This window comes from Tamandua tetradactyla, chromosome 10 (genome assembly GCF_023851605.1).
Source record: "Tamandua tetradactyla isolate mTamTet1 chromosome 10, mTamTet1.pri, whole genome shotgun sequence".
In the NCBI taxonomy this organism is placed as follows: Eukaryota; Metazoa; Chordata; class Mammalia; order Pilosa; family Myrmecophagidae; genus Tamandua; species Tamandua tetradactyla.
Window position 1 is genome coordinate 18255482 of NC_135336.1, and position 26637 is coordinate 18282118.

Sequence of the window (26637 nt, forward strand, 5' to 3'; positions counted from 1 at the left end):
GTGAGATAATACTACAGATGGGTCATTCCCCTGTTTAGTAGTTTTACCAGACAATCTCTAACTAACTGGCATTGAGGGAAACTTAAGTATCATCCCTAGCACTAAGGCATTTTATTAGAGTGATAACTAGCTAGATGGAAAACAATAGGGAAACCTATGACATGGTTGCATTTCTAGTGTAAACATAAAATTTAAAAGCTAGGCCAACATTGCAGTTCCCAGTATGTTAACACAGAGAAGCCACGGAAGGAGGAAGAATAAGCAGTACAATTGCCAACAATAACCTGAAGCGTACACACTACCATATTTCAAGAAGGTTGGGAGGGGAGAAAAGTAGACTTCTTTTTTTTTTTTTTTTTTTGGCAGTTTGTACCTACCAGGTACTCACTCTTGAGAAGCTTTATCCACATTATCGTATTGAATCTTCACAGAAAGGCATTCTTCTTCCCACTCAGACAGGATGAGTAACTTGACCAAGCCATATTAAGCAGTGGGACTAGAATTCAAGTGCAGGCAGATCTATCTGGCTTTAAAGTTTATGCATGTTTCAATCCAACAGTTGCTTCCAGAAATTTGAAGTTTTGTCTTTATCATATAAAAAAGGGTGTTATCTCAAAAAGATTATTTCTGAATTTGGTGTTTTGTTGGCCACAGAAAGTTTTAGGTTTTCAGTCACCCAGTCACAATGCCTCAATTCTCAGGTACAAGGACTGTATTTACCAGTTGTCTACCTGGAGTTAAGAAGGCTGTCAATTGTATGAAGCCTCATTAAACAATACATGCTGAGTTAACCAACCACAAACAGAACGTAGTCCCTTCTGTTTAGAAGGGACTTTGTGGGGAAAATCCCACGGCTGAAATTAAATTATAACTACTGTTCCTTGGTTAACAGGTAAGCATGTAAAGAATAATAGACAGAAAAAGATAGGAGAAAGGAGCTGTACTAACGGCATGAGTGATAAACAAAGAATGATACAAAATTCATTTCCTATCTTATACATTTCTTTGTTATACCATGGCACAGGTATTAAAAACTCAGACTGTGGAGCCATACTGCTTGGGTTTGAATCCCAGTTTCAGCAGGGATTCACTGTGTGACCTTGGCAAGTTATGTATCCTATGTCTCATCTTTCACATGTGTGAAATGGTGATAATAAGAGTACCTACTTCATACAGTTGTTATAGGTTTAAATAGGTTTATGTTTGTAAGGGTCTTAAAATAGTACCTGTTTTTGGTAAATAAGTGTTTGCTGAATACATTAAATAAATAACTAACCCAGCTAGATGTCCAGCTACATAGGAAGTGATATGAATTTGAATTTCTGACTCAGCATCTCCCACATGAACTGGTAGCAGGACATCATAATAATCCTAAACTTGTTTAGAATTTACATGGAACCTGTCACATGAAGCATTTCACAGATATCTGGGAGGAGAATAAATAGCCAAATACACATAAGCAGAAACTGAAACATGAAAAAGGCAAGTAAAATTTTCAGTTTCCCTTAGTACACATCATTAATAGATGTCGAGCCAGAACCTTACAGTCCTGTCAATCCAGGTTTTGTACAGTAGACCACAAGCTAACTGTGCACATAAGAGGTACTGCCATTAAAATCAACTAGGTCTGATCCCAGGCACAACATCACATTAATTTTCCCGCCGATATTTTCTCAAGGACAAGTAATCTACCTCCAGTCTTTTGACTCCAGCTGCTCCTGAGATTGTCATCATATTTGAAACTTTTCAAAAGCCAAGGAAGACTTCCTTCAGCCACATTCTTGCTCTATATTATCACCGTTTCACTTTTTAAAAAGGGTAAGCCAGAGTTATTAACGAAGCAAACTTTATCTATGTGATGCACCTTTAACAGGTCCAATTCACCATTTAGTCAAAATAGTTTTTAAAATCTTAAATCTCCCACTTCCCGACAATAGTTTCACATATATAAATGTGAAATTGCTTAGTTTGCATTGTGAGGAAGGAGTAAAGGGTTTGAAAATGAAACAGAAATGAGAGGTCCTGCCACTCTCTGACAGGGTTACAATGACAAAGGTCAAGTTCTAGACTCATTAGTAAGCCTCACCTCCAACCCCACTGTCATCACAATCTCCCACTTTGATCCACAGGCCCTCATCTCTTTCCTTCCCATACTCATTCCTACTTAAGCTTCTTTCCAAGCCACTAATAAATTCCAGCCTTTGCCCTCCAAAATTCTTACATCAAGCCTTTTAATTTTAGCCCAACTTGCTGTCACCGCAAGTTTCAGTTTAGGCCACCAATTTTTGGCCGTATTCTTATCTTTAGGTCTGGCCTATAAACTCTCACTACAGCACTTCGGTCTTTTCCTCCCAGACTCAAATATCTACTTCCTTGGATCTGAGCTTGACCCACTTCTGTTCCCCGCGCCCTCAACGAACCCTATTCACCTCCCTCACCCTCATTAAATCCGTTCTCTCGCACTATCCACGCCCCGACCTCTCCCTCTTTTCAAAAATTCTTCCCAAACAAGTCACCGGTAGGAATCGCCCTCAGGTCTAGGGTTCTGCCCCACACCGCTCCCCTTGCCGTCCAGGCCCTAGCGAGTCACCCTTGCTTCGGCGCATCCATCCGCCTCTGACACCCCAGCGACCACCCCACCCACCTGCTCTCCTCCGGCAGGCGAGCTTCACAGCCGCCCAGCTCCATTCCCGCGCTCTCCGGCCGCATTGAGGGCTGCGAGGCCACCTCCTGGTTCAGGAGACGTCCCTGCTGCTTAGCCCCTCAGTACTCCTAGAGCCCTTTAGCTCGGTGGAAGGACCCACAACGTGTGGACACGGGTTGATGCGCTACAGCCGGGTGGCGGCAGCAGCAGTGACTGCTGCCTCAGCCGCAGTTTCGGTCCCTGCCACCTCCATTTCCGGCTCCAAGAACTACAACTCCCACAAAGCCCTGTGAAGACATGGCCGCTCAGGCATGCACCACCTCCAATCAGAGGCCACGCTCCCGACTGACCGCAGTCCCCGGCCGCGTGCGCGGCGGGCGCGCCCTTGGCGTGGATCCGGAAACAGGAATTTGGAACGTCAAGTCTCAGCCGTTCGTATTGGTGTGGACGCTTACACACCCCTGTCATACTTCACTTTGGGACCAGACTTAGCCAAAGCTCAATACCAGGAAATAATGCTGGTCGTCAACCAAGTAGGAGTAACCCCACTTCACACCCCCCCCCCCCCCCCCCCCGTTTAAACACCTATTAGTGGTGTTTGGGGAAAGCAAGCATTTGTTTGAGTATTTTTATTGAGAAATCTTCACACACATATAGTTCATCCATAGCATTCAATCAGTGGCTCACAATATCATCACATAGTTGTGCATTCATCACCGTGATCATTTTTAGAACGTGCACCACTCCAAAAAAGAAAAAATTCATATATCCCATACCCCTTACCAGTCCCTCTCATTGACCACTAGTATTTCAATCCACCCAATATTTTTATTCTTTATTTCCCCATTATATGACCCCAAGCATTTTAATGAAGAATCAACAAACTTTGAAGAACACAGATTTTTATGGTAGGGCAAAGGTAGGATAGGAGGGAAAGGCTGTCAGGAAAGGTTTCCTGGAGGATTTATGTCAAAGCAGTTTTTAAGGATGATTATGTGATAGCTAGGAGAATAAGGGAATAAGATGGAGAGAGGAGCACAGGCAGAGAATTAAGGTCAGCTGGCTTGGGAAACTGCTGGTTATAAGTAGTAATCAAAGCTGGGACGGGGAGGAGAAGAAAAGGGTGTGGGCCAGCAAGCAGACCAGATCATGAAGTGCCTTGTGTACCATTTTAAGGAAGTTGGATTTTATCCTGAAAACGAAACAAATCAAAGACTTAAAAATTGAGTTGTAATATGATCGACCCTACCTAGAAAGCTAATTTTGACAACTTGGAAAGAGGATGGAGTATGTACTATGTTGGAGGTAATGGTGGAAGAATAGGTATGAGAGGAAACCGGAATCCTGTAGGGACTAAACAGGTAATGCAAATAAGTAAAGTGAGCCAGTAGTAAGAAACAGCGAATGGCAGGGACTCTGAAATGGAAAGCCCATCCATGCCTTGCGCAAGAAGGTAATTGAATGTTGCTAAATGGGCATATGGGCCTAGGGTAGCCAGATACTCTGTTTTTGTTTAGTTTTGTTTTCAAAAGAAGGCTGGAATCTTCGTTTTAAGTAAAAATTCCAGTTTTTAATATTGCCAACAAATTTTTAAATTTGTTTGTCTGTAGGTTGAATGTTATTCTTGGGCTGCTGAGGCCCAGGCTTAAACTAGGGCAGTAGCTGTAGGGACAACAAGGAGGTTTGGATAAGAACAATGTTAAGGAAATAGAATCAGCACTATTTGGTGAGGGACTGGACATGGCAAGTAAAGGATAAAGAGGGATCAAAGATAACTACGAAAAAAATCAATGCTACTAAAATTAATTTATGACTTGCAGGAATTTTCTAACTTGAGAAAACTTTTGTGAGTCAAAAGTGAAACTTTCAACTTTCCTTTATATTAAAAAATACTTATTCTTTATTCAAACATTCTCATATGTTCCTATTAAAGGATTATACTTTTTGAAACAGGGACTATTAATCGTTGAGATTAATAGTTTCTGTTTCTACAAATGCATCAACTTAATTTTTTGGCATATAATGTATTTCCAATTTAATGCTACATGATCTTAACATACCTTTATATGAAAGTCAGCTTTATCAGGACATTCTAGTAGTAAAATTGCAGTAAAAATTCTGGAAAACAAGATTTTCCTGATATGTGCAAATCTGGGTTTATATATACTTTCTTTAAAACCATCAATTAAAAACCATAACATCACCTGCCATGCCAGAGACCTGGGTTCGATTCCTGATGCCTGCCCATGCAAAAAAACAAACAAAAATCTGTATTAATAATATACACTAGCCATGTGCCCATCCCCCTATTTCCTCTGCTTTCTCTCTCCCCAGGGAGCCATAGTTCTGAATTCTTTGATGATTCCATTGCTTTCTTTTCATATATATAAATATATATATAATATATATATAGTTTTGCATAAAAGTCCTACATTCATTATTTTTAAGGTTTTTTTTTTTTAGCTTTATAAAAAGCATGTTAAGCTGCATTTATTCTTTTGGGACTTTTTTTTGCTTAAGATTATATTGATAAATTCGTCATATTGTATGTTGCTTTATTTCACTGATTTTGAGTGTATATAATAAACCAGGTGTGAATATACCAGTTTATTCATGCTTCCTCCCATTAACAGGCATTTAAGTTGTTTCCAGATTTTTGCTATTGTGAACAGTGCTGCTATAAACATTCTTGTACATATCTCTACTTATATGTAAGCAGAGTTTCTCTTGGGTGTATATGTAGGAGTAGAATTGCTGGGTCATAGGATTATGTCTACTCTAGCTTTTGTTTTAAGTACTGGATTTACAGGTACATAGTTTAAAAATAGCTAAAAAGTTAATAAATTATAATTAGTTGTAACTAATTATAAGTTATTTAAAATAACTAATTAAATTAAATGGGAATTCATGGAAAAATGATGAATGTGTCATGAACCAAGGATTATGTTTAATCTAGTTCTGTGTACCTGCAAATTCTAAAAATTACTAAATATGCAAAAATATCTGGCATCAGGGCTCAATACATGTTGCATAAGTGTAATGGCCTACTTACTGGATTAATTTAAAAGTCAAAAGTTTATTTGGTTTTGATCAATCTATTTGCTTTCCAGGATGGTATTTTTATACAAACAGTAGGTGCTAGAGTAAAAAGAGAAAGTCACAGAAACTACCTTCCTTTAAGAATCAGTTATTCAAATAATAAATTTTAAAAAATTAATTATATTTACCTATTCACCAAAAACATGTTTTAAGAAAAAGTCTTCTTGAACATATTAAGCAAGTATCAATATATTCATGAATATGTTGTTTTAATTATATTCACTCAAGTTATTTCTAGCAGCATTTTTTAAAATATTTAAATCTTCAGAGTTAAAGTATGTTTCCCACTGGCCAAGTGAAAAATAATTTGAACAACAAAATGAGTAATTCATGAAGTGCATACACGTCTACATTCTCTTCAAAGGTAAGTATAACCCTTACACTCTTCATGTACTTTCACAAAATGAATTCACGGGTCTCTATGGATTCTAAAACATATATATACATATAATTTTTAAAATAAGTAGAGAAAGGAAGGAAGAAAAAGAAGGGAAAGCTTTTTCAGTAGAAGTACCAACTAATGAATGTAAAGGAATAAGAGAATTAGAAAGTCACAATTTTAGAAAATTTCAATAATTGATTCAGTTAAGAATCACCAGTGAGTACTAAAGTCATTGAGTGAAATTTGTTCTGAACCAGGATATTTACATAGTCTTGAAATATCTCCCCATATACCATGTAGTAATCATAAATAGAAAAAAAGATACTTCTATACCGGAGAAAACTGGTACACACCTACTTAACTGAGTGACCAAGGTTAAGATCACCAATAATAAAATAAAATGACATCATGTGCATCCTGATGTATACCTTAACTTTGAAGAAACATTGCTTATATAATATTCCTGACAAAAAAAATGAATAACCTATTCACAAGGTAACAATAAGACAAAACCAAATTGTGGGACAATCTATGCATCAATTTTGCCTGCAATCTTTAAATATGTAGATATCATAAAAGATTAAGAAAGGCTGATAAACTTTTTCAGATTAAAGGAGACAAACTATGCATGACAAAGAAATGCAACCTAGATTGGATCCTATATGGGACAAGAATTGTAATATAGGACTTTATTAGGATAGCTCACATAATTTGAACATGGACTATACATTAGATAATGGTTTAACATCAATGTTAAATTTCCTGAATGATCATTTTAGCATGGTTATGTAAAAAATCCTTTCAGATACATTCTCAATAGTCATGTCCACATCTTACTTTCAAATTGCTCAATGACAATAAATAATAATAATCCTATCTATACTGTTATATATATAGAAAGACGAAGAACAAGCAAGTAAATGGGGCTAAACTTTAATTGTGGTCGAATCCAGGTGAGGGGTATATGGGGATTCATTTTACTATTTTAGTAACTTTTCTCTACATTTAAAAGTTTTACCCCAAAAATGTTTAAAAATAGACAAGGATCTCAATATGATTTTGTTTTCCTATGACACCTTTATCAATATAGCTGACATTTTAGTATTTCATGTGAAACTTTGTTTTTCCCACAGTTTAGCATTCTAGAAGTCTTTATTCAATTATGTTAAATGTAAACAATTCACTGACTGCCAAATGTTGTGATTTGCCAAAATTCTTTTTTTAAAACTACTTATAAAACTTATAGCAATTCATATGGAATGGGGTGTTTTTTAAAGCTCTTAAAGAATTTTGCTAAGTTCGAATTGGTTTTTATTTTGTCTTCATAGCAACATCCCTCCCCATCCCCCAAGCATTTAATATTGGTTTATTTATTCATTCATGTAGGAAATTTAGTTGCCAGCCATAGGTAATACATGCAAATTTAGAATATAGAATGTTACAGTGATAATGTTTAATTCTTATTTCTAGACTGAGCAAATCCTTAACACATTTCAGGATTGTTCAATTGGTTCCTGTCCCATATGCCTGAAAATCTAGCTGGATAGAGCAGAGGCCGAGAATGGACCATTTACTGAGGGAAAGAGAGGATAGTCAGTCCACAGCTCAGCTTGGGCTCCTCACCCAAGAGTGGGAAGTCAGAGGGGCAAAGAGAGAGGAAGCATGGGGGAAAATAGGAATGCCTACAGGACCCAGAACTCTAGAATCCTGGTTTCCCAGAGCCGTCCTAGACTTCACCAATATATCAATACAAAATGAAGATATCTTCATAAATTAGACAAAATAGGTTCATTTGGAAAGTGCCATGATTGGTCAGTCATTCAGTAAATCCACCTAGAGCCCCTGCTGGTTTGGACCCCTACCTTGCCAAGAGAAGATTAGGAGTAAGTTGAGAGATCCAAACCTTGAGGCCAGGAAGAATTCCCTTCAAGTTTTCCTGTCTACACAGAGCAGGTTCCCAGTCAGAGAAAATAGATGGTAAGGGCATTGGAAACTAGTAATGATCCTTTTTTTTTTTTTTAAGAGACTTTATGGGTTTGTAGAACAATCATGTATAAAATACAGGATTCCCATGTACCACCTTGCTACTAACAACTTCCATTGGTATGGTACATGTGTTACAATTGATGAAAGCACATTTTTATAATTGTACTCTTACTATAGTCCATGTTTAACTTAGGGTTTAGTGTTTGTATATATGGTGCTAGAATTTTTTATTCTAGTACCATATATACAACCTAACATTTCCCTTTTTAACTACATTCAAATATACAATTCATTGCTGTAAACTGCATTCACCACCATCCTTTACCAAAACTTTCCCATCATTCTAAGTTGTTCTAGTTTGCTAGCTGCTGGAATGCAATATACCAGAATGGAATGGCTTTTAAAAAGGGGAATTTAATGAGTTGCTAGTTTACAGTTCTAAGGCCGAGAAAATGTCCCCATTGCAACAAGTCTATAGTAATGTCCAATCAAAGGCATCCAGGGAAAGATACCTTGGTTCAAGAAGGCCGATGAAGTTCAGGGTTTCTCTCTCATCTGGAAAGGCACATGGTGAACACAGTCAGGGCTCCTCTCTCAGCTGGAAGGGCACATGGCAAATACAGCATCATCTGCTAGCTTTCTCTCCTGGCTTCCTATTTCATGAAGCTCCCCGGGAGGCACCTTCCTTCTTCATCTCCAAAGGTTGCTGGCTTGTGGACTCTGCATCGTGGTGCTGCAGCATTCTCTGCCTTCTCTGAGTCTCTCTTGAGTCTCCAAAATATTTCCTCTTTTATAGGACTCCAGTAAACCAATCAAGACCCACTCAAATGGGTGGAGACATGTCATCCCCTAATCCGGTTTAACAACCGTTCTTAACTAAATCTCATCAACCAGGGAGATGATCCCATCACAGTCCCAAATACACAACATTGAATAGAGACTATTTTACCTTTAAGAAATGGGATCCATATTAAAACATGGCTTTTCTTAGGGGGCATACTTCCCTTCAAACCAGCACATTCCACCCTCTGGCCCCTAAAAAAGACATGTTTTTCCCAAATACAAAATACATTATTTCATAACAATATCAGAAATCCTTAAACCTATCAGTAGCAATACAATGAAGTAAAAAATTAGAGATAGTATAAAATCTCATCAAGTCAGTTACAGGCATGGTCTGTCCTAAGGCAAAATTCTCTCCATTTGCTCTGGACCTTTGAAAACTCATGACAAGTTATTTGCTGCCAACATACAAAGAAGGAACATTCACAGGATACATAGACACATTTCCATAGGGAGGAAGGAACACAGGGGTCACTGGACCCATACAGTTTCGAAAACCCGCAGGGCAAAGTCCATTAGATTTCAAAGTCTGAGAGTCATTTATCCTCAGGGCTTTAGAAAGTGGCAGTCCCACCCTTTCCAAATGCCTACGCCTGCCTCTCTCTGAATGCAACCTTGGGGGATATGGGGGAGACCACCTTTTTCTCGGTTCCACCCTCTCCAAACATTGGGGCCGCACCGGGCTCTCTGCCATCTCCCGGGCACACGCTCAACCCCTCCATGTGGTGGCAGCCAGGCTCTCCCCCAACCCCAAGAAACGTGCTGCCGAGAAAATGTCCCCATTGCAACAAGTCTATAGTAATGTCCAATCAAAGGCATCCAGGGAAAGATACCTTGGTTCAAGAAGGCCGATGAAGTTCAGGGTTTCTCTCTCATCTGGAAAGGCACATGGTGAACACAGTCAGGGCTCCTCTCTCAGCTGGAAGGGCACATGGCAAATACAGCATCATCTGCTAGCTTTCTCTCCTGGCTTCCTATTTCATGAAGCTCCCCGGGAGGCACCTTCCTTCTTCATCTCCAAAGGTTGCTGGCTTGTGGACTCTGCATCGTGGTGCTGCAGCATTCTCTGCCTTCTCTGAGTCTCTCTGAGTCTCCAAAATATTTCCTCTTTTATAGGACTCCAGTAAACCAATCAAGACCCACTCAAATGGGTGGAGACATGTCATCCCCTAATCCGGTTTAACAACCGTTCTTAACTAAATCTCATCAACCAGGGAGATGATCCCATCACAGTCCCAAATACACAACATTGAATAGAGACTATTTTACCTTTAAGAAATGGGATCCATATTAAAACATGGCTTTTCTTAGGGGGCATACTTCCCTTCAAACCAGCACATTCCACCCTCTGGCCCCTAAAAAAGACATGTTTTTCCCAAATACAAAATACATTATTTCATAACAATATCAGAAATCCTTAAACCTATCAGTAGCAATACAATGAAGTAAAAAATTAGAGATAGTATAAAATCTCATCAAGTCAGTTACAGGCATGGTCTGTCCTAAGGCAAAATTCTCTCCATTTGCTCTGGACCTTTGAAAACTCATGACAAGTTATTTGCTGCCAACATACAAAGAAGGAACATTCACAGGATACATAGACACATTTCCATAGGGAGGAAGGAACACAGGGGTCACTGGACCCATACAGTTTCGAAAACCCGCAGGGCAAAGTCCATTAGATTTCAAAGTCTGAGAGTCATTTATCCTCAGGGCTTTAGAAAGTGGCAGTCCCACCCTTTCCAAATGCCTACGCCTGCCTCTCTCTGAATGCAACCTTGGGGGATATGGGGGAGACCACCTTTTTCTCGGTTCCACCCTCTCCAAACATTGGGGCCGCACCGGGCTCTCTGCCATCTCCCGGGCACACGCTCAACCCCTCCATGTGGTGGCAGCCAGGCTCTCCCCCAACCCCAAGAAACGTGCTTCACCTTCTCCAAGGTCTGAGGCGGCATGACTCTTCCACTGCAATGAGGTGGAAGGCCCATCCTCTGCCTTTGGGGCAAACTCACCCTCTCCACATGCTTGGGTGGGTCCGCGCTCCTGGCCCAGGGCTTCTTGACTTCAGACCTCAGTCTCCATGGCTTTGCCTCTGAAGTTATTTTTCCTCCAATGTGTCCCTTCTCTGAACCCCTCAGTCCAGACTGGCAGCAGCTCTGTTTATACAGGTCCCACAGCACTCTCGTTGGCTTTCTATGCAGTAGCCTTGGATCATGCCCATCAGACATAAGGAGTTTCCACAAATCTTTCCTGGATAACTCCATGTCCGATCCTGGCTTTCTCTGAAATGTCTGACTGGTTTCACATTTGGTTAAATCCTCACACAGGGTTCTATTCTCTGGGATCTCCTCTCCTGGAAGCCCAGAATTTTCTAGGACATCAATTTCTGGTTTCTTTGTACCCAAGAGTTCACTTTTCAGCTTATCTCTTTCCTGTCGCATTTCACTATAAGCTGCAAGGAGAAACCAGGCTGCACTTTCCACATTTAATTTGGAGATCTCTTCTGCTAAATATCCAAGTTCATGGCTTTTAAAATCTGCCTTCCAGCCAAAGCCACTAGTCAATTTTGCCAGATTATCTGCCATTTTAAAACAAGGATCGCCTTCCTTCCAGTTTACAATAACACGTGCCTCATTTCTGTCTAAGGCCTCATCAGAGGCATCTTTAGAGTCCACATTTCTACCAACAGTCTCTCCAAAGCATTCTAGGCCTTCTCTATCAAGCTTCTCACAACTCTTCCAGAATCTTTCCCATATCCATTTAAAAAGCCGTTCCAACATGTTTGGTATTTGCAAACTGCAGCAGCAGCACCCCACTCTCCGGTACCAAAATCTGTTCTAGTTTGCTAGCTGCTGGAATGCAATATACCGGAAACGGAATGGCTTTTAACAAGGGGAATTTAATAAGTTGCAAGTTTACAGTTCTAAGGCCGAGAAAATGTCCCCATTGCAACAAGTCTATAGTAATGTCCAATCAAAGGCATCCAGGGAAAGATACCTTGGTTCAAGAAGGCCGATGAAGTTCAGGGTTTCTCTCTCATCTGGAAAGGCACATGGTGAACACAGTCAGGGCTCCTCTCTCAGCTGGAAGGGCACATGGCAAATACAGCATCATCTGCTAGCTTTCTCTCCTGGCTTCCTATTTCATGAAGCTCCCCGGGAGGCACCTTCCTTCTTCATCTCCAAAGGTTGCTGGCTTGTGGACTCTGCATCGTGGTGCTGCAGCATTCTCTGCCTTCTCTGAGTCTCTCTGAGTCTCCAAAATATTTCCTCTTTTATAGGACTCCAGTAAACCAATCAAGACCCACTCAAATGGGTGGAGACATGTCATCCCCTAATCCGGTTTAACAACCGTTCTTAACTAAATCTCATCAACCAGGGAGATGATCCCATCACAGTCCCAAATACACAACATTGAATAGAGACTATTTTACCTTTAAGAAATGGGATCCATATTAAAACATGGCTTTTCTTAGGGGGCATACTTCCCTTCAAACCAGCACATAAGTAGAAACTATACATTATAAGCCTTAAAGAAATGGTCCTTTAAATTGGCTAGCTGAGGTGGGCAGGCTCCTCCCACAGCCTTTGAGGTCCCTAAAGGCAGTAGGGAGCTCTACAACCCTGTCTGTCATGTTCAGTACTTTATCTTCAGCACCTAGCATAGTGCCATGCACTTAGTAGGTACTTAAACTGTTTGTTGAATGAATGAATAAATGAAGAATTAAACCCTGAGCTTAAGAGGCAGCAGTAAATGTGACTGTGATTGTGAAAACCTATGTCTGATGCTTCTTTTATCTACCTTATGGACAGATGAGTAAAACATATGAATTAAAAATAAATAATAGGGGGAACAAATGTCAAAATTTAGTAGATTGAAATGGTAGTGATCAGTGAATGGGAGGGGTAAGGGGTATGGTATATATGAATTTTGTTTCCTGTTTTCTTTTTATTTCTTTTTCTGAATTGATGCAAATGTTCTAAGAAATTATCAGGATGATGAATATACAACTATGTGATGAAAAAAAAAAGCCGTTCCATTTCTGGTGTATCACATTCCAGCAGCTAGCAAATTAGAACAAGCCCTACTTCATACCACATGTAAAAAAATAACTGAAAGTGGACCATGAACCTCAATGTAAAACTGAAAACTATAATACTTCTAGAAAAAAGCATATGAGAAAATCTTTGTGACTATGGGTTAGGCAGATTTCTTAGATCTGAGATCAAAAGTGAAATTCATAAAAGAACATAATGATAAATTAGGCCACCGAAATTAACACTTTTTCTCTTTGAAAAACATGTATCTTACGAATGATCTGTATTTAGAAATTCTAAAGAATGCTTAAAACTCAATTATAAGAAGACAAACTTAATTTAAAAATGGGCAAAAGATTTGAAAAGAAACTGTGAAGAACTTACACAGATGGCAAATAAATACTTGAAATGATGTTCAGTGTCATTAGTTATTAGGGAAATGCATGCGATACTACTACACATGCACTAGAACGACAACTATTAAAAACCTGTCCATACCTAGTATTGGTGAGGATGCAGAACAACCCGAACACTCAGATACTGCTGACAAATATGCAAAATGGTAAAACCACTTGGGAAAACAGTTTGGCAGTTTCTTAAAAAGTCAAGTGTATAGCTACCATAGAATCCTGCCATTTATCTCCAAGATATTTACTGAAGATAAATGAAAGCCTATAGCCATACCAAGACAGTTTCACAAATGTTTATAGCAGTTTCTAATAACTTCAAACTGGAAGCAACCTAAATATCCATCAACAGGTGACTGGATTAATAAATACATGTGTTATAGCCATACAAAGTTATACTACTCAGTAATGAAAAGGAATGAACTATTGATATATACAATAACATAGATAAATCTCAAATTATACTAAGTGAAAGATCAAGAAAAAAACATATGGCTGACTGGGCAGTTGCGGGATGCATACAAAGGAGTACAAGAAAACTTTTGGGTGTGATGGATATGTCAATTGTCCCAATTATGGTGGTATTTTTATAGTTACAGTAGGGCCTTGTTTTACTTAAACTCAATACGTTTGTATTCAGGTATACCCGGTTGGTACAAATACTATATGGGAAATATTTTACTACAAAGTTATTTGTTGTTTATCTGCAAGATGGGACATACTTATACTAAAATATTGTTCATTGTTTATCTGAAATTCAAATTTAACTGCTCATGTATTTTATCTGGCAACCCTAGACACAAGCTTTTCTACATTTTGTGAAATTAACTCACACAAAGGGCAACTGCTTTAATTCTATGTTTATTTTGAATTAGATGAAGCTACTGAACTGTTATACTCCATACACAGCAGTATTCCCTGTGTCCAGCACAGATCCTTATTCATAGGAGGTGCTTAGAAAAAATATATATTTTTAAGGGACTGCATTCATCTTGCTCACCAGTTTATCCCCAAGGCCTAATACAATGCCTGGTGCTCAATGAATATACAATTAAATAAACAGCTGCCTCTCATGCTCCAGAAAATTGTGTGTTGCCCTTTTAACTCTAGTCCTTCTAGTTGGCTGGTTGATTTCTTGGACAGGAACCATTTCTGATTTATTGGCTTATCTTCCTCTTCACTTCTGCTGTGTGTCTCAGACTGTTGTTTTGTGTAGGACTGACATACTCTTAACCACAATGCCCCACTCTTGTTTTTCCCTTTGAAATCTGGATGATTGCCCTGAAACTAGGAGACCCTCAGCCTTTGAGCAAATCTGGAAGACCCAAACACAATAGATAGTATTGCTTAATGAAATATTGAGCTCCTTTAGAGCTAAGGAGTTTGGGGATAGGACCACAGTTGGGGAGAAGATCGGGATAAAGGGGCACACTTATATATTGGTGATGGGGAGAATTTTTTACATTTGGAATTTGTTATCTGTTCTGGAAATACATGATGTTCAAAATGCATTCAAATTCTAAATGCATTAATTTTCTGTCATAACATTAATAACTTAACCTAAAATTTCTCCCTGTGGTTTGCTTCCATAAATGAGCACAGATTTTAGATTTTAGAAGTCATTTTTAGTGAGAGAAAAATAACGCGGAGAAAATGTCTTTTGTTTAGAGTATTTTAGAATTATAAGGAACCTTAGGGTTATATTTATTCATTCTGAAGATGAAGAGTATGAGGCCCAGAGACTCATGGTGGTCTCATGTTGAATGACTGAAGAGATTGAAAAAGGAACTACCCAGTAAAACCCAGGTGTTCCAACTACCAACTACTTTTTCTCTCCAACCCACTTTCCTGTTTCTTAGCTGTCAAGTAGTGGGGTGGGGGGGAGGTTGCAGGGTGAAGCAGTAATAAAGTCAAGCATGTGCTAAGAGCATGATGTTACTCTTCTTGACTCAGTATGCCAAATATTGTTGTTGGTTCTTTACAAGTCCAAACTTTTCTCCACCGTTTCTTGTACCCCTTGATAGATGTATCCTAGACTGATTCACTTTTTTTATATGGTTATATTTTTGTCATGGGGGAAAAACTTGACCTTTGAGAATAAGAAGTTATTTATATTTCCAAAGGCCTAATAAAAATCATATATTTCTCCAATATAAGACTATGGAGACTCACAAAAAGTCGTGGGTCCTTGCTTTCAGCTAGAAACATAACTCAGTGTGATGGCTGAGTTTTATTCGTGCTACAGACATAAAAATGTTCTTGCATTTACATTTGTTGTTCAGGTGACCCAATAATTTTCACTGCAGCTTCTGCTTTACATTCAGGCCTGGAAAGGGGAACTGGCATGTATTTTTCATTAATATAAATTTTAAAAATAAGTTACTTATAAATGCAATGTGCTTAATACCAGGTATTTAAAAACAAGGAAATCCCAAACGAAAAATAGTAACGTCATTGGCTTGAAGGTGGGAACTACAGCACCGGTAACATTTTGACGGTATCAAACTAAGCATAGATTACTAGGTTTTGAGATACTTCAGGCCACCGCGAAGCTCTGGCTTGTTTCAATACATAATAAGTTTTAGGAAGTGGAGAGGAGAAAGGTGGCAGAGATTTCTAAATGGATAGGATACCTATTCCTGTTTTTTTCCTCAGATGTAAATATATGCGATTGTTTGAAGCTGTTATGAGGTTGATATAACCGAAACGCTTCCACACAAGCGCAGTTACTTTGGAGGAGGGAATAGAGGTAAGAGGAAAGGGGAATATCACGTTTTGTAAATAGGGAAAAAAATGTTATTATGCAATTCATCAAATATTAAGAAGTTGTCCTATGGGGTGATCAGAAAGAAAAGGAATCTTCCTATCAATTCGCAGTGCAAATGAGTTAGAGAAAAATGCAGCCAAAAAAGCAGAGGTACTTACCCCTCTCCCGAGAGATGAGATCTTATTATGGTAGCTAGTACTGTGGAAAATGCTTCGAGAGTGCTGGGTTGCGAGGTGGTAAGAATACCCGAACCGTTAGCATTTACTTTTATTGGTAAGCCGACACAAGAATTGTCACTGCATCCTTTCCTTTGCTTTCAGACGCGGTGATTCCTCATGCTGCAGGTGCAGGAGCTTGCCAGACAGTGGGAAGATAGGACGCAGTCCTGCAATCTACGCTTGCAGGGGTCTGCCCTTTTAGTGGACCCTTCTGCAGCAGAAGTCACTCGAAGAACAGGGAAGAGCATGATATCATTTAAGGCATGTGATTCTGAGTTGTTCGGGACTAGCATTCCCCAATTTGGGCCCAAAATACGAACTGTTCAACAGCTGTTGGTGCAAGCGCCGAGAGCAGCGGTTGCAATGTTTCCTCCTGTCCGGCACGGGCCGCTAGGAGAGAGTTCGGGCGTGAGGGCCGCTCTTGCCCCCAACCCTCGTCTCTGTGACCCCGCCCGCTGCCCGGGCCCTCTCGGCAGCGGAGGGGAGGGCAAGGACGCCGCCAACACGCCTGCGCGTTCCTTCAGTGCAGTTAGTGTGCGTGCGTGAGTGGGAGGTGGCAGGCCTCGGACTCAGGCCTTCGCTGCTGACTGTTCCCAGCGCGTCGTCTTCGGTTATGAGCCGGTTTGGTACCCGGTTGGTGGGAGCCGCGGCAGCTCTGGCGCCGCCGCCGAAAACCCGCAGCAATGAAAACCTCGACAAAATTGATATGTCTTTGGGTGAGGGGCCGACTTGGATCTAGTTCGGGTGGGGGGAGGGTGCGGGTGGAACCAAGTGTCGCGGTTTGTGGGGGAAGGGGCAGTTGGCCGCAGTTGCGGATCGAGTTTTCTTGCGGGTGGGCTGAACCGTGTGTGTTTGTGTGTTTATGTGCGTGTGTGGCGGGAGTGGTGGGGGGAGGGTAGTTGTAAAGCTTAAGCTTGATACTGAGTTCTTAGTTTCGGGCTTAGGGATCCGACCGTCCACTTGGCGGAGGCTGTGTCTGAGGAGGGGCTGTGGGGCGGTTGCAGCTGCGGACCTGGAGGCTTGCGGGGAGCGGGGTGCGTACCCCCCTGATCCCTCAGAGGGTGCTACTACTCGGCCCCGCTCTTTGTGAGGAAAGCTCCGTGGTTTCCCCGCGCGCAGGTTCGCTGTGGGCGTTATCTGAGAAACGAGGAGAAACGGCTGAGCCACTCTCTCTGAAGAAGTGTTTTTGAAAACCCTGTTGGGTCTGTATTCAGTTAAAATCAGTTGTTCCAGCGAAGGGCTTGGTGAGTGTTTACCGTACCCAGGCCTCCGTCTAGCGCCGTACGAGAAGCGTAAAAGAGCCGTCGAGAGTTGGTCTCTGACGGGACAGACCTCGGGGCCACCAACGGGTCACCGACTCTGGAGCGTTTGTCAGAAAGAAAATTTCGTTTTGCAGGGACTTCATCAGCTGTTATTGTATTAGGTGGTGCCTAGAAAAGCCCGTCCTCCTTATCCAGACTTTAAAGTTGCCTGTCTGTAAAGAAACTAAGCAAAAACGGAAGGAGAAATTCTTGTGGATTGATGAGAAGCCAGGCAAAGCGTGGAGTATAAGCATATGTAAGCAGACTGGGGTGGTTTGGTGATCATTATATAAAAAACAGAATTGGTGATCCAATTCAAAATTCAGACAACACTACTGAGGCACTGGCCTGTGTTTGACTTAGCTAGTTTAAAGTAATTCTAGTTTTGTCGGGATTCAAGTTATGGTATCAGATGTAATTAGCTCCACCTCCTCTTTTTGTGGCCCCGGTATTTTCCTCCTATATATGAAAAGTATTTGGCTTGTAGATACAGAGGTGTAACTTTTCCGAGGTTGGTATTTATAATAATATTCATCTTGGGAACATTCTTGGTGGCTATTTCTTTCCATTTGTGAGTGTGTATGTGTTCTTCGTCGTGGTTTATCTGGAGAATTTTTAGTCAGAAGTCAAGAACGCGGTTTCTGTGATTGTCACATGACAAACCAATATATGAATTAAGTCATTAGAAATAATAGATACGGCTTCAAGTCTTGCCTTTCTGCTAGTTGGTTGTGAACTGGAAAGAAATGAGAAATCTTTTAAGCTGAGACAAAGAAATAATGTGATAACGAATGTTTATTGAGTGTTGGCTACCTGCCGGACACTTGACTAAGCATTTTACATGTTTTAACTGAGTTTATCCTCATAATAATCCTATGAGGTATCTACTTCTAGTGATAAAGAGCATGGAATCTGGAGCAACACTCTATGCGTTGGAAACCTGCCCCTTCCACTTACTTGTCATGTGATCATGGGTAAGTTAATTTCTCAGTGCCTCATCTGTAAAAAGGTTATAATAGTGCTTATCTACCTCATAGGGTTGCTTTAAGTATTAAATGAGTTAATAGTCATTATATAAACTGCTGAGAGCAGTACCTGCTGCGCAGTAAGACATATCCCCATTTTGGAGAAATCTGAGGCATAGAGAAATTAAATAACTTGCCCCAAAAAACCAGTAAGGATTTCAGAGGTTCTGGAGCCCCAAGCCATACATACTGTAGGGAGATGTTAAACCTGTGTTTTCATAACCAATGTGTTTCTTAAATCTCTAGATTTTGTTTGTTTTCTGTATGTATTTTGTTTGGTTATTAGGATGTTCAAGTGACAAAAAACGAGGGGTAATTCTCTTTGAAGGTAGAAATGAAGTACTGTGAAGAGTTCAGATAGAATTTGATCTCTTTTCCTTCTGCCAAGAACCTACTGCATTCTGTCCAGTACCTTTCTTTTAGTTGGGGTTTTACAGAGATGGGATGAAGAGATGGTATCTATTTTAGACAATTATTATGCATTGTGATTATTTAATTTTATCAAATTTGTGGAGGTTTTAGAATCTGATTTCCTATCATTTTGTCCTTTTGTTTTAAATCCTGGCTCTATCAGTTATAACAATATTCATATAGAATGTCTACCAAGGTTACCTTTAGCTGACCTCATTGTGGTTCAGTTTCTTAATTTGCAAAATGAGTATTATGATTATACTTATTTCATAAGATTGTTGTGAGGATCAAATGAATGCCTATTAGAACAATGTCTTTTAGTACTCAGTTAATATTACTGCTGTTATTATTGCCATGTATACCCTGTGCAATGAAAGAAACTTTATAAAATACCCCATTGTAATGGATTGTTTTTTTCTTTTGATGCCTACACTACCCACTCCTTAGGTAGGAGAAAGCCATTTCTTTTAGATTAGTAGAATTCTTTCTGATGTGGTAGCTTATGTAACTTATTTGAGGATTTAGATAATAAAATGTTTAAATGTGAAACAATTTTATTTCATATGGCATGCTATTTTTAGTTTTTAGTTGTGTTTAGGCTCTATATGCTCTATTTTGAAAGTCATCTAGTAAATCAAATTGCACCCTGCCTGTTTTTTGTCACCAGACCAAATTCTTTTTTTTTGGTATATTGTCATGACTCTGGGATTTCAGACTTCTGGTAAAGACTAAGTAGTACTTCATTAAAGGAAAGTAGTGTTTCATAAGTATTGTTTTCCTGACATGTTTATATATTTAATAGTCATGAAACCTTTTTTTTTTTTAACATGGGCAAACACTGGAAATTGAACCTGAGTCTCTGGCATGGCAGACGAGAATTCTGCCATTGAGCCACCAACGCACTGCCTTGAAGCCTTTTTATTTAAAAAAAAAAAAAAAAGCTGTTTTTGAATGTCTTCAACTTTGATGAACTCTTTTGTAACTGTAGGTTTTATCTCACAATTGACAAAGTTGTGAAGTTGACAAAGTACTTTGAAGAAATTTGAAATATTCGTTATGAATATTTGTTTGAATGTGAATAAGAGTCTTGAAGATTATAGATGGGTGAGGTGTAACAGTATTATATCAGAAAGAGTCTTTATAATCTATATTTTCTTCTCTGACTTCAAAAAAGACTGTATTGACATAGTTTGTTGTGTGATTCTTCTTAGTACAGATTGGAAAAAATATTGATAATTAGTTTTGTGAAGTGTTAGTAAAAAGTTGTTGACCTCATGTATTTTTTTTTAACTTTTTTATTGTATAGTATACCATATATACAAAGCAAAGAAATAAAAAAGCAATAGTTTTCAAAGCACTCTAAAACAGGTGGTTACAGGACAGATCCCAGTTTGTCATAGGCCACCATACAATCCTCTCATATTTTTCCTTCTAGCTGCTGTAGAATATAGGAGGCTAGAGGGCTTAACTATTTTTTTATCATCACAGTTGACTTTTTTTAACATATACACATTTCAAATAATATGATTTTTTATTATATAAAAAAATAATATAAATTTCAAAGCACAGCACCACAATTAGTTGTAGAACATATTTCAGACTTTGTCATGGGTTGTAATTTCACAATTTTAGGTTTTAACTTCTAGCAGCTCTACAATACTGGAGACTAAAAGAGATATCAATTTAATGATTCAGCATTCATATTCATTTAAGTCCAATCTTCTATATATAATTCCACCATCACATTTGATCTTTCCATACTTCTCTTTGGGATTGTTTGGGCTCTGGAGGTGCTACGTTTTTGATATTAGAAGGGTCTGTCACTAATACGGGGTAGGGAGATGGAACTATCTTATGTTCTGGAGAAGCTGGGCTAGGTTTCAGGACTTATCTGGAGGTTGTAGGTTTCTGAAAAGTTACTTTAGTGCCTGGAACCCTTGTGGAATCTTATGTATTGCCCTAGCTGTTCTTTAGGATTGGCTGGAATGGTCCTGGTTGGGGGTTGGCAGGTTATGATAGTTAGCAAGGTCTACCTGAAGCTTACGTAAGAGCAGCCTCTACAGTGGCTTCTCGACTCTATTTGAGCTCTCTGCCACTGATACTTTATTAATTACACTTCTTTTCCCCCTTTTGGTCAGGATGGAATTGTTGATCCCGCAGTGCTGGGTCTGGATTCATACCTGGAAGTTTTCTCCCACGTTGCCAGGAGACTTTCACCCCTGGATGTCATGTCCCACATAGGGAGGAGGGCAGTGATTTCACTTGCAGAGTTGGGCTTAAAGAGACTGAGGCCACATCTGAGCAACAACAGAGGTCCTCCAGAAGTAACTCTTAGGCATGTCTATAGATAGTCTAAGCTTCTTCACTACCTACATAAACTTCACAAGAGTAAGCCTCATGATTGAGGGTATGGCCTATTGATTTGGGTGGCCCTAAAGTTTTGACATGGTATCAGGAGATTCCTTGATGGTAAGCTTTAATAGTTCCATATACTTTCTCCCCTCCCTCAGGGGATGTTACCAGTACTTTTTGGTTATATGCTTAATGTACTCTAGGATGTTTCCAGGCATTACAATAATCTGTGCCGGATTAAAGGACCTCTTTTTTATTCTGTGCTCCCTGTGTTTCAGTTGTTCAAATGAACTGCACAGATAGGTTGAATTTGGTTATGTACTACAGAAAATTTCACTTCCCTATCAAATAAAGCTTTCTTCCATTGGTCTATGTTGTTCTAAAATATAGACATTGTCTTCCTCACCCCTATGTTCTGAATTACTTTAAACCCAACCTATTCGGCTTCATTCTTATCTCTAAATATCAGGTTATATTTATAAAACAGCCTCTCAAAATCCAGAGATATATATATTTTTATTTAAAAAAATAAAAAAAAACAACAAACAAACCCAAACATTCTTAATTTACAATCATTCCATTCTACATATATAATCAGTAATTCACAATATCATCACATAGTTGCATATTCATCCTCATGATCATTACTTAGAATATTTATATCAATTCAGAAAAAGAAATAAAAAGACAACAAAAAAATTCATGCATACCATACCTCTTACCCCTCCCTTTCATTGATCACTAGTATTCCAATCTAAATTTATTTTAACATTTGTTCCCCTATTATTTATTTTTATTCCATATGTTTTACTCGTCTGTTGATAAGGTAGATAAAAGGAGCATTAGACACAGGTTTTCACAATCACACAGTCACATTGTGAAAGCTATATTATTATACAATCATCTTCAAGAAACATGGCCACTGGAACACAGCTCTGCATTTTCAGGCACTCCGTCTAGCCTCTCCATTACATCTTGACTAATAAGGTGATGTCTGTTTAACGTGTAAGAATAACCTCCAGGATAACCTCTCGACTCTGTTTGTAATCTCTCAGCCATTGACACTTTATTTTGTCTCATTTCACTCTTCCCCCCTTTTGGTCGAGAAGGTTTTCTCAATCCCTTGATGCTGAGTCTCAGCTCATTCTAGGATTTCTGTCCCACGTTGCCAGAAAGGTCCACACCCCTGGGAGTCATGTCCCACGTAGACAAGGGTAGGGCAGTGAGTCTGTTTGTTGTGTTGGTTGGAGAGAGATGCCACATCTGAGCAACAAAAGAGGTTCTCTTGGGGGTGACTCTTAGGCCTAATTTTAAGTAGGCTTGACCTATCCTTTGTGGGGTTAAGTTTCATATGAACAAACCCCAAGAGTGGGGGCTCAGCCTATTGCTTTGATTGTCCCCACTGCTTGTGAGAATATCAAGAATTCAACTTGGGGAAGTTGAATTTTCCCCCTTTCTCACCATTCCCGGAAGGGGACTTTGCAGATAACCTTTTTATTCACTGTTCAAATCGCTCCGGGATTCATCAGGGCATCACTCTGGACAAACCAACAAAATTTCATGCCCTGCTCAAGGTTCCATGTACTTAAGGTGTTCAATTATGCTGTCTACATAAGTTATATTAGGAAATGCACTAGTCAAAATATAAATTTTGTACCAAATGAACATTTTTTGCTTTAGTCTCGCACATAAGTTAAAGTTTTAAAATATTACCTTTCCTTTGTTCTTCCTCATGCAAAAACGTTTTTTAAACTTGTACATTTAGTCACTATCATTATATACTCTAGGCATTCCTAGATTATACCATCTCAGTCTTTATTGTTTATCTTTCTCTCTGAAAATCCAGAAATGTTAATCAGCACTCTGGACTTAGTGTGTCTGCTCTAAAAGTTTACAATTTAGGCTTTTATTTTCTTATAAGCATTATCTAAAGGTGACCATACCAATGTTGTTCTTTTGTTTCTGGCTTATTCTGTCTCACCAAATGTCCCACATGTTCATTCACATCTTTGCATGCCTCACGACTTTGTTCCTTTTTGAGGCAGCACAAGCTTTGTGCATAAGTACATAGGATTGTTCACCAATCTACTACTCCAACAGTGTATCCTTCAGCCACCCACATCGGATTTCATGTAGAGGGCCCAGAGTCCACGGTGCATGAGCATACTCAATTTTTAATAATTTCATTGTTCCCAAGAGAAAGAAAACCAACAAAACACACCCTAGCTAAATAGGAAATCTAAACCTCCTCTTAACTCTTGTCCCTCACCCCATTATTTACCTCTGCTGCTGCTGTGGTAGTGCTGATGGTTTCCTTTTGAGCATAGCTCATAGCATGCAATGGCAGTTTTCCCCCTGTACCCTGGACTTTAACACTCTATACAAGAATCACATCTTTGAAGTAATTCTTACAGGAACTAATTCATATTTCTAGTGTGAATCAGTGGGACATGTAGTTCTGTATAACCCCTTTCAATCTTGTTCATCTTTAACATGGTAATATTATTTATAGGCTGTTCTAGTTTGCTAGCTGCTGGAATGCAATACACCAGAGACGAATTGGCTTTTAATAAAAGGGGATTTATTTCATTCGTTCTTCAGAGGAAAGGCAGCTAACTTTCCACTGAGGTTCTTTCTTACGTGGAAGGCACAGGATGGTCTCTGCTGGTCTTCTCTCCAGGCCCCTGGGTTCCAACAACTTTCTCTGGGGTGACTTCTTTCTGCATCTCCAAAGGCCTGGGCTGAGCTGCTAGTGCTGAGATGAGGAATGCCGAGCTGCTTAGGCTGTGCTACATTGCGTTCTCTCATTTAAGCACCAGCCAATTAAGTCACACATCACTTACTGCAGCAGGCACGCCTCCTAGCTGACTGTAGATGTAATTGGCAACAGATGAGGTTCACGTACTGTTGGCTTATGTCCACAGCAACAAGACTAGTATGCTCACCTGGCCAAGTTGACAACTGAATCTAACTAACACATAGGCCCACTAGAGAATCACCTTAACTCCTATCTATTCCCTTAAATGGGAGTTCAGCCTCATTCGCTAACGGTTCACCCATCTCTAGTTTCTATGTCCCCTATATTCTGTGTTATAAGCCTCTGATCATATCTTTATGCTGGTCATAAAAGTGGAATCATAAAGTATCTGTCCTTTTGTTGTATGGTTAATTTCACTCAGCATTATGTCCTGAAGGCTTATCCATCTTGTCATGTGCTTCAGGACATCATTTTGTCTTACTGCTGCATGATACCCACCCCTATGTACATACCACGTTTTGTTGATCCACTCATCTGTTGATGGGTATTTGGTTTGTTTCCATCTTCTAACAATTGTGAATAATGCTGAACATTGGTGTGCAAATAATCTGTTTGTGTTGTTGCTTTCAGCTCTTCTGTGTATATACCAAGTAGTGCTATTCTGGGTCATAGGGCAACTTGATATTTAGTTTGCTAAGGAACCACCAAACAGTCTTCCATAGTGGCTGCACCATTATGCGTTTCCACAGGCAGTGCATAAGTGTCCCAGTTTCTCCACATCCTCTCCAACATTTATAGTTTCCTGTTTGTTTAATAGCAGCCATTATTTTAGGTGTGAGGTGATATCTCATTGTAGTCTTGACCTGCATTTCCCTTATAGCCAGTTAACATGAGTATGTCTTCATGTGCTTTTGGGCTGTCTGAATTTGCTCTTCGGAAAAATGCCTATTCATATCTTTAGCTCATTTTATAATTGGGTTTTTTTTTGTTGTTGAGTTGTATGATTTCTTTGCATGTATGGGAAATCAGACCTCTGTCCGATACGTGATTTCCAAATATTTTCTCCCAGTGAGTTGGCTGCCTCTTCATCTTTTTGACAAAGTCTTTTGAGGTACAGAAGCATTTGATTTTTAGGAGTTCCCATTTATCTATTTTTTTGTTTTGTTACTTGTGCTTTGGGTGTAAGATTTAGGAAGTGACCTCCTATTACTCAGTCTTGAAGATGTTTCCCTGTGTTTTCTTCTAAAAGCTTTATGTTGCTAGTTCTTATATTTAGGTATTTGATCTACTTTTAGTCAATTTTTGTGTAACATGTAAGATAGGGGTCCTCTTTGATTCTCTTGGCTATTGCTATCTATTTCTTCCATGTACAATTTTGAAAAGACTATTTTGTCCCAGTGCAGAGGATTTAGGCGCCTTGTTAAAAATCACTTGACCATTGATTTGGTGGTCTATTTATACACTCTTGATTTGATTCCATTGGTCAATGCTTCTGTTTTTGTATCAGTACCATGCTGTTTTGACTACTGTGGCTTTATAATGGGTTTTAAAGTCAGAGAGTGTTAATCCTCCCACTTCACTCTTCTTTTGTAGGATGCTTTTAGCTGTACGGGGTCTCTTTCCCTTCTGGATGAATTTGGTAGCTTGCTTTTCTAAATCTTCTAAGTAGGTTGTTAGAATTTTAATTGGTACTTTGTGCATCTGTAGATCAACTTGGGGAGAATTGACATCTTAACTATATTTAGCCTTCCTGTCCATTAACAGAGAATATCTTTCCACTTATTTAGATCTCCTTTGATTTCTTTTAGCGATGTTATGTAGTTTTCTGTGTAAAAATCCTTTATGTCTCTGGTTAAGTTCATTTGTTTGATTCTTTTTTTTTTGCATGGGCAGGCACTGGAAACTGAACCTGGATCTCAGGCATGGCAAGGTGAGAACTCTGCCTGCTGAGCTACTGTGGCCCGCCCCTAAGCATTTGATTCTTTTAGTTGCTATTTTGAATAGAATTTTTTCCTTGATTGACCCCTCAGCTTGGTCATTGCTTGTATATAGAAATGTTACTGATTTTTGCAAATTAATTTTATATCCCGCCACCTTGTTGAATTTATTTATTACCTCAGGTAACTTTGCTTTCAGTTTCTCAGGATCTTCCAAGTATAATATCATATCATCTGCAAATAATGAGAGTTTTACTTCTTTCTTTCCAATTTGGATACCTTTTATTTCTTTGTCCTGCCTGATTGCTCTAGGTAGAACTTCTAGCATAATGTTGAATAATAGTAGTGACCATAAGCATCCTTGTCTTGTACCTGATCCTAGGGGGAAAGTTTTCAGTCTCTCCATTGAGTATGATGCTGGCTATTGGTTTTTCATATATTTTTGTTCTAGTTTGCTAGCTGCTGGAATG

General features: G+C 39.3%; 2 protein-coding genes across 17 annotated transcripts in view; one reads left to right on the forward strand and one right to left on the reverse strand.

Moving 5' to 3' along the window:
- RUBCN (rubicon autophagy regulator) overlaps positions 1-16827 on the reverse strand; it is a 172033-nt gene extending 155206 nt beyond the window's left edge. For 5 of the 11 annotated variants that reach the window (XM_077118036.1, XM_077118041.1, XM_077118034.1 and 2 more), the window contains exon 1: positions 2645-2963. In XM_077118036.1, coding sequence (XP_076974151.1) covers positions 2645-2709 — 65 coding nt within the window. In that variant the 5' untranslated portion in view covers positions 2710-2963. Of the gene's footprint in view, positions 1-2644; positions 2967-16323 lie in introns of those variants that run through there. The other 6 variants (XR_013158482.1, XR_013158480.1, XR_013158481.1 and 3 more) reach the window with 4 other exon arrangements.
- A 19-nt stretch (positions 16828-16846) lies between these two features.
- The window catches only part of FYTTD1 (forty-two-three domain containing 1), an 88198-nt gene continuing 78407 nt past the window's right edge, over positions 16847-26637 (forward strand). Inside the window, exons 1-2 of one of the 6 annotated variants that reach the window (XM_077118042.1) lie at positions 16849-17099; positions 26124-26160. In XM_077118042.1, coding sequence (XP_076974157.1) covers positions 17067-17099; positions 26124-26160 — 70 coding nt within the window. In that variant the 5' untranslated portion in view covers positions 16849-17066. Of the gene's footprint in view, positions 17100-17174; positions 17216-18578; positions 18659-26123; positions 26161-26637 lie in introns of those variants that run through there. The other 5 variants (XM_077118045.1, XM_077118046.1, XM_077118043.1 and 2 more) reach the window with 5 other exon arrangements.